The sequence below is a fragment of the Octodon degus genome, unplaced genomic scaffold (assembly GCF_000260255.1).
Source record: "Octodon degus isolate 3935 unplaced genomic scaffold, OctDeg1.0 scaffold00134, whole genome shotgun sequence".
NCBI classification, from domain to species: Eukaryota; Metazoa; Chordata; class Mammalia; order Rodentia; family Octodontidae; genus Octodon; species Octodon degus.
Genome location: NW_004524710.1, coordinates 7,104,243 through 7,112,825, shown reverse-complemented (window position 1 = coordinate 7,112,825; position 8,583 = coordinate 7,104,243). Strand labels below are relative to the sequence as shown.

Below are 8,583 nucleotides of genomic sequence, written 5' to 3'. Positions count from 1 at the left end.
CATAGATTAAGAAGGCCGAAGCAGAATAAAAGAGAAATCAAGACGGTCCCAAGGATTTATCTTTATCCATGTGTTTTGCTAACGTGCATATTTCCTTGCAGAAAATGTTGCACCTTATTAATTTTCTCATGGAAGGAAATTTGTGGTTATAATTAGTGCATTAGTTCATAAGAACTAATTCTCTATGTTTTAATATATTTTTGAATTAGTGTTAATATAACTTCATTGTTCTCTTCACAATGTATTGTGCAGAGCTTTTTGTAATTGTTTTGCAAAGTTGTCTCCTTGAGAGGTAAGAAAAGCTTTGTCCCAAACCTACTTAAACGTCATTTAGAAAAAAAGTGATTCCTAAAAGAAAGGAAAAAATGAACATATATAGGTATAATATGTGTGTGTGTGTGTGTGTGTGTATATATATGTGTGTGTGTGTTAAGATAGTTATACTACTAATTTTTATTCATTAAAAGGAAAAGTTTGTATTTATATAATTTGATCAATTTTTCATGACTATATTTTGAAATCTGAGTAGCTACATTGACAATGACAATATGCAATGTATTACCCATTATTGCTCTCCTACTATCTTGTTATGAAATTTTGTTTCATTGTTGGTATTCTTTTTTCTCTTTAAAATAAAAAAAGAAAGAAAACAAATGATTCTAATGGAGAGAAACAATCTTTACACTGGTTTAATGGGCTTTTCATTCAGTTTCTTCATCTATATAATTGGGAACACAAATCAAAGATTGGAAGTATGGAAAAGCAAATGCATCTAAAAGTTATTATTTTTATGAAAAATTATGCAGCATTATGAAACTATTCAGTATAAAATAGCCATATTTCTCTGAATCCTGGAAGGTTTCAAGCTTTTTATTTTATAATAAATGAATAAAAATGTCTTGTCCACATTTGCTTTTATCGTCTTGCAGGCCTGAAACACTTCTGATGGCTCAGGCTGAGCTTCTCTGCAATTCCTAATTCAATGAAAAATCCTTTCTGAATATCTTCTCGTTTGTCAAATTTTACCATTTGCCCAAAACCTCAAAAAAGACTATTTATACTATTTAAGAATAGTTATCTTCTATTTCAGCAGAAGGGTAAAGTAACACCAAGAGATGTGATGCTGGAACAAAGGGTTAGAATGGAAGATTTCAAGGCAAAAATGAAACAAACAAATCCAAGAGGCCTTGACAGGAGCTTTTCAACTTTCCAGTGGTCTTAAAACCCCTGTTCTCCTTTTCTTGTTCAGTGTGCATGCCAGGTTCAGAAATGAAAATTCAATTTAAAAAGCAAGGTATGGTTATGAAGAAGCCAAGTACTTTTCTATCTAAGTAGGTCATGCTTTCCTGGGTATGAAACACCAGCAAGAAGAACCCTGCCGTTGCTTTCATGGCAACCAAGCCGTGATACCATTCGTACATGGCTACTACCATAGGGGCAGCGCCCCCAGCTTTTATGATGAACAGTAGTCACCGTGAAGATGGAGTGGAGGCCCACGCATGTTCCTGTGTAGAAGTTCCTGTCTGGAAAGTAGTGAGAATGTGAGAACCGAGAAGCTTGTCTTGATAAGTTCATGGAGGGAGGAGTACCATTTGTGCTAAATATCTAGATATGGCAGGCCGAAGTATTCATCTGCTCAAATAATTCAGATAGCCACTTTATCTTTTATTTAACTTTGCCTGTGTAGGTCCAGCTGATGAGAAAGTAGCTGTTTTAAGTGCTTTTAAGATAAAAACCATTTAGTGGTTCTGTCTTGTTTGTTATGTTGCTATATATTGTCATTAAGGAATATTATATTAAATTCCACCTCCCCTCAAAAACGCAATAAAATATGATAGTGTATCTTCATGAATCAGCTATAAAAATGTTTGTCTTTCTTCTATAATAAAGGAACTTAACTGCCACCCTAACTCTGCATTTACAGTTGCACTATGATGTCGCCCTATTGTTAGTTAAATAACTGGTAGGGGGAGCTTTACTTCAACAGAGTTGGTCTGTGTTTTCAATCACGTTACAATCCTCCCCTCTTTTTTTTAGGAATATGCATTTTAATTTCCAGAGTGTAGTTTCATTTCTCATTATTGTGTGAATATAAAGTAAATATTTGAGTTGGATTCTAATCAAAACCAAATGCTTCAGTGCTAGCAAGGAAATATGTAGCTTCACACTCCACTCAAGTTCCCGCGTGTGTGGGCGGAACAGCATTTGATAGGCGTCGAAGGGAGATTTCATGTGCTTCCTCCTGGAAGCACAGTTAAAAGTTCCAGGTATCTAAAGCTTTCCTGTTGCTGCTTTTGCCTGTTTTGTCAGATTATTCAACTCTGAACGTGGAATTCAAGATCTATTAAAATATTGATTTTTTAAAAATAACTTTATGATTTTAATTATGAAGCGAACACTATTTAATTACTATTTTTCAAAAGTTAATGATACAAAATCATGGAGGTAAGTAAGCTAAATTGCAGTCTTTCTCTTGCTCAACTTTCTACCCTTCTTCTGATCTCCGTTCGTAACTGCTTCGAATCTAGCCTTCCAGACTGTTTAACACATACACTGAAATCGATATAAATATATCTATATTATTTCCCAATGGTGAGATCCTACAATAAGTATAATCACGTACTCCTCTGTCTCATTTTACTGTAATGGCTTCATGGCATTCCATTTGCATTCATTTTTAAAACCAAGCCCGTTTTAGCAACTTTTCAGGTCGCCTCCACTTCCCACTGGAGCATATATCATTGAAGTCAGTACTCTCACATAGATCATTCTTGCACACGCACGTGCATCATTCCGTGTGATAAATCCCCCAAAGTGTAATAGCTCATCCAAGCCTTTTCCGGTGCACAGACCCACCAGCAGCTTGTAGGAGTACCTGATTATTCACTCACTTCTCACAAATCATTCCAAAGCTCTTCCTGAATGCAGCTTTTGCCATGTCACGTGACAGTTATGCGCTGGGCCTAGACATACCCCCAAAGCCTCAGGCAGTTGTGAGGGTGGATTCCATAGTTTGTGATTGATTCATGGTTCAATGCTTGGGTTATGGGTGTGAGTGCTACACCCACCCGAGGTGGGCAGCCTGCACATCATATAGGGGAGGAAGAGAGGTGCTCGCTCTTACTGCTCCTCCCTCTTTGTTTAACACATATGTTTATAAGTCACATTCTACTCTCTCATTACACACATGTCCAGAAAATTTTTACTTTTGATCTTTATTTTTGGTGGTATTGGGGATAGGGTTCAGGGCATTTGCACTGAGGTACATCCTCATCCTTCATATTATTTTTTTTAATTTTTGAGACAGGTTCTTACTAAGTGTCTATCTTAGATACTTCTTGTATTGCTGAGACAAAAATATCTGACACCCAAAGCTGAAAGGTAAGGGTTGATTTGGCTCCCAGTTTATTGAGGTTTCAGTCTACAGTTGGCTGACTGCCAGGCAGGCTGATATGGCAGAGGGCATCACAGCAGATAAACAGTCCACAGCACAGCATGACATGCAGGTGGCAACAAGCAGTAAGCAAACAACAAGTGGAGATCCTCTTTCTGTCCCTTATATTCCATCTGGGCTACCGACCGGGGGTAGGCACCATTGATCCTACCTACAACTATACCAAAGCAATCAGTGGTAATTTAATGATCATGCATCCTCGATCCCACCATCATACATTTAATCCCAGAATCACACATCCTAGACCCAGCCATCTCTGGAAAGCCCTTCTATGGCTTTAGAGGGACATCTAGATCCAAGTCACACCATTCCACTCTTTGTCCTTGAGAGATTCTTGCACATCCCTTTGTGAAAAAGGCATTTAGTCCATCTCTAAAAGTTGCCAACGTTGCCAGTCTCTAGCAATTTCAACAACGCTGAAAAGTTTAAGTCTAAAGTTGTCTCTGAGGTTTAAAACATACTCTTTATGCTCAAATCCTAGTACAAAGTTAAGGGAAATTAACCACCTCCAACATACAGTGGTACAAGATAAACATCACCATTTCAAAAGGCACAGATATGGAAAATGCAAAGGAATGGAACCAAAGCAAGTCCAAAACCCAGCAGGCCAAACATTAAGTCCCTTAGTTCTAAGTCCAGCATCTCTGACAATCTGTTGCAAGATATGAAACTCGAAGTGGGATCCACACCTACAGAGGCGCTGCTGCAGGTATTGTTCCCATGACTTCTCTCTGGGACTGCCTGGTGCCCTCCTTGCAGTTTTCCTCAGACCATCCACTTCCCTAGCTTTTCCAACTTTTGGGGCCTCCACTACATCCCTGACTTCATACTCGCAGCTTCACACAAGGCCCTCCCAGGGTAGTGGCTATATCTTTGCATCTTCATTTTCTAACCTCCCAGCATATAGTAGAAGGCATCTGAAAGGCTCTAAATAAAAATATTTTGGATCTTGGAATGAACAAATGAACACCCACCATGACAAAGTAAAAGAGAATGGTCTCCTTTTTGCTGTGCTGGCTGTCTTTGTCTATTCCCTGTAGCCTCCTTCTTCAAGATCCCTGGAGCCCCACTTGCCTATTCTACCCAGAACGTGTCCTCACAAACTATTCCAAAGTTGAAAGAAAAAGCTTAAATCCTCTCCAGGAAACTTTACTGGCTGAGTCAAATACTTTGGCTTTGGGGAAAAAAAATGCTTGCTTGAAAGGATGATTTTACCCCTTGTTTCCTGTTTCTTGTAAAAAAAAAATTAGTACCAAATTCTCTTTTGTTTTCGCTTTATAAATATCTGTCCACTTCCATTTTAAAATCCTACACAATACTCTGAGCCTGTGTATATATTAAAATAAAAATTACTGACTTCTCTCATTTTCCACTGTATTTTTTTCCTTGATTCAACTCAAAATGTACTCTATTCTGATAGTATTTTTTTCAACCTATGAATATTCTACAGTCCCATTGACAGCTTGCTGGTTCAAGAAGGGCATTCTCCACCGGGACTTCATTTATCGCAAATAATTGCCCAGACAAGGTCAGACATTTTGTCAACCCCATTGGGAAGGCAACATCAGAACCAAGAATTAAAATGTTATTTTGAAGCAAGTATTTAAAGAATGTGTTTGTATTTAACATTCAGTTGATCCTTTCCTTAAAAATACTTCGAGATGCACCACACTATTTTCAAGAATTGAGTCAAGAGTGCATTTTCTTTATTGTCAAAAATATGTCACTTGTTTTCAATCTGTGTGTGCAGACTGTATTTTGACAACCATAATCCAGAATTTACTTAGTGCTCACCTGTGTTTTTGTTGTGTTCAGAGAAGAAGAATCAGTTGGTGGCACCTTCCACTTGCTATTCTTATCAACATCAGTAAATAATTGCGTCTGGAGTATGTGATACATTTATCAAGTCAGTTTTCATCAGTCGTGTAGCAATGAGCTCAGCGATCTTCAGTAGCTTACATGTATTATCATTTCAGTTTAAATTTATAAATATTTACAAAGCATTAGAAACAATAATGAGCTACATTTCATCCAAAGAAGGGTTCACAAAAGTAAAGGCTTTCTACTACCTGAAAGTTCTAGGGTATTTTTTAAAAATGCACGAATGTCTTTCAGGTTTAGCACTTTCTCGTTTTAGAACTGTACTGTTCTCTCTGGGTAAAAATTAGATTTTACAATTCTCTCTGCTATATTTCAACTTATAACGTGGAGATCAGTTCAGTGTTCAATACTTTTCTTTTCAATGGTAATTTCCAATACACCATCTGTTCCTCTTAACTAAACAGTGAAATAAACATGGCTTTTGCTCTTTAAAAAAACATTTTCAAAATTGCTGAAAAAAGTCACAATAGGAGCAGTTTCCGGCTGGTCCTGCTGGCAGCAGGTGCCCCATGGTTTGGCCAGCACCTATTCTTACCTTGGAGAGAGCTCACCTGCTGTAAGGTTTTCTCAGAAGAAACCCCTAAATGTAATTCAACCTTTTTTCTAGAGCTACTACCATAATGAGATCTATAAAAATATACTGTCAAGAATGATTTTTTTTTTGTTTAAGTAGTCTTTTTAGTAGTTCCACTTTCACTTTCACCTATTTTTGTAGGGAAAAAAAAACTTTATTTCATGAATGAGGGTAACCTTCAAGGCTTTCTTTTCCTTTTTTAAATGAAATTATTATGTGGATGCCTTAGTACCACTTGAAAACCTTCCAGGTTTCATTAATAGTTAACATTGTATTTAATGTATTTATTTTATTAAATAAACTACCAGCTGAATTTTGGTTTCCTGGCTACCAACACCCAAGCAGGAATTTATTTCAATATTTTCACTTTTCAGAATATTTTTCCCAGCACTTGGGCGAGTATGAGAATGTCCTGGCTGCCCTTGAAGATCTGAATCTCTCCATCCTGAAGGCCATGGGAAAAACAAAGAAAGTAAGGGAATGCTGGTGTCTACTTTCTATAAAAAATATTTGAAAATATATTATATTTATATTCAATATATTATTGAAAATCATACATGTTTCTTCATGTATCATGAAAATAGTGAGTCCTTTTTGTGTATGTATAATTATTTACATTTTATAGTTTATTTTTCTTAATATTAAATGAGCTATTTAATCCGCTCGTGGTATGACAGACACTACGTACCAGAGACTAGACTTTGTGCTGCTGAGACAAAGATGCAAAAACCCGGCCAGGCTGCTCTTAGTCTAGTGGGGACACGAGTGTGTAAATAAATAATGACACTACTGTGTGGCAGAAAGAAGCAGAAGATAGGACACCCAACTCAGAGTGAAGGATTTAAAGAGAAAGATAAACCATTTTATAGAAAAATATAAAGAGTTGCCTCGTTCTCTAATTTTGTAGTCAGAGCCAGATAGAACACAAATAGGCAGCACGGGCTGAGGCCGAGCCAGGAGCGGCACAGGCACCCATGGAACTGACAATAAAAAGGGGGCTCCTGTGCAGGAAACCAAGGGACGTCAGGATATGAGACGGAAGCCGAGTGGAGAGGAGCCACATCTTTAGTGATGCTTGTTGTAAGCCAGGCCACACGTACCCCATTCCTTAAATGTGAATAAGCCAGCGAGTACAACCTTTTAGAAAATATTGTGCAATAATTATTTTGGGATTGAAGTGAGGATATAAGGGGGAAGTTCATTTTTTCTCTATACTGGAAAGAGAAAGAGAGGATATGGGGTGGTGAGAGAGAGAGAGAGAGAGAGAGAGAGAGAGAGAGAGAGAGAGAGAGAGAGAGAGATCCTGAAAATTAAATGACAGTGAAAATAAATATGCAATAGAATGTTAGAGAATAGTGTTGAGAAAGTCTCCCAGTTTGTAATGCAAAACAGAAGATCAGAGCATCCACCTGGAACATCCTATGCCCAAATAGCAAATTTCACACAGAGAGAACAAAAAAGAAAAAAAAAAAGAAAAGGAGAGTCAGAATATATTTTTCTTTAGATTTCTTCAGAATAATTTGGATACTGCATTGTAACCTTGTCCCTTGGGACTTTCTTTCTGGAAGTAGTCATTTTAAAATCTCTCTCTCTGTGTGTGTGTGTGTGTGTGTGTGTGTGTGTGTGTGTGTGTGTTGTATACCTCTTTTCATTCTTTGGGTGTCATCTTAAATAACACAGCTTCAGAAAAGTCTTCACTGATCACATATATGGAGTCATGTCCATTGAAGTATCTCATTTGTTCCTTACTAATAATTATCAGCATAAGTAAATATATAATTTTCTCTTTATTTTTTCTGTAGGGAACAAGAAGTGCCAGTGTGTTTTTTTTCTGAGCCTAGCACAGGACCTGACAATTAAAATGCATTCAAAATATTGGCTGATACATTAAATAAATGTATTTTTTTTAATGAACATTCTTTCATACACTTCATAAGCTAGCTGCCTTTGCTCCTTAAAGACAATTAGCTCCTAACTTTATTTAAAGTTCTTTCATATTTCTTTTAACAGGCAGAAAAGGCAAGCATATATTCTTTCTTGATTTCTTATAAAAGTGTAATAAAATATATTTTTATGCTTGTATTAATACAATGAGGCTTTATAGAGCTTAGATTGAGATCAACCTGCTATTTTAGTCTCCACGAGTTACAAAGTATTTGTCTTGAAAATGACCCCTAAAAATGAATTTGATTCATTCATATGATCATGCTGCTTAATCAAAGAACACACACCATGGAATTTTTTTAAAATGAGAAAAAGAAAGAAAAGGACTGGTAGAAAATAAAATTAGAAACACTCCCTTAGTGTGACAACTTAAAAATGAGTGAAATGAAGGATTTTTGACATTTTTCCAGCCACTGGTGAACTGATGTCTTCTCCATACCATCTGGCACAATGCAGCCCTCCAAGTGAGACAGCTCGCCTTTCTGTTCGAGAGTCTCAGTATATTTTTACTCCGATGAAAAGTTCCGTCTCAGTAGGAAAGGCTGACTATTCCAGGCTTTTATGAAAAATGAAATACAAGCCATTGTGGTCTATCTTGACTGGCAGTACATCTGTTTGCTGTGTCAGAGCATAGATAAAATGGGTTCTAACTGCCTACCCGAAACCCCAGGAGGTGACTCGGGACAGATACAGAGTGTCATTATTTCCCTTCTCCTCCTTCTTAATCCCA

At 37.0% G+C, this 8,583-nt stretch overlaps 1 protein-coding gene across 1 annotated transcript in view; it reads left to right on the top strand.

Moving 5' to 3' along the window:
- The window catches only part of Necab1 (N-terminal EF-hand calcium binding protein 1), a 170,743-nt gene that overhangs the window by 90,266 nt on the left and 71,894 nt on the right, over nucleotides 1-8,583 (top strand). Inside the window, exon 5 of the mRNA XM_004641319.2 lies at nucleotides 6,284-6,381. Coding sequence (XP_004641376.1) covers nucleotides 6,284-6,381 — 98 coding nt within the window. The remainder of the gene's footprint in view (nucleotides 1-6,283; nucleotides 6,382-8,583) is intronic.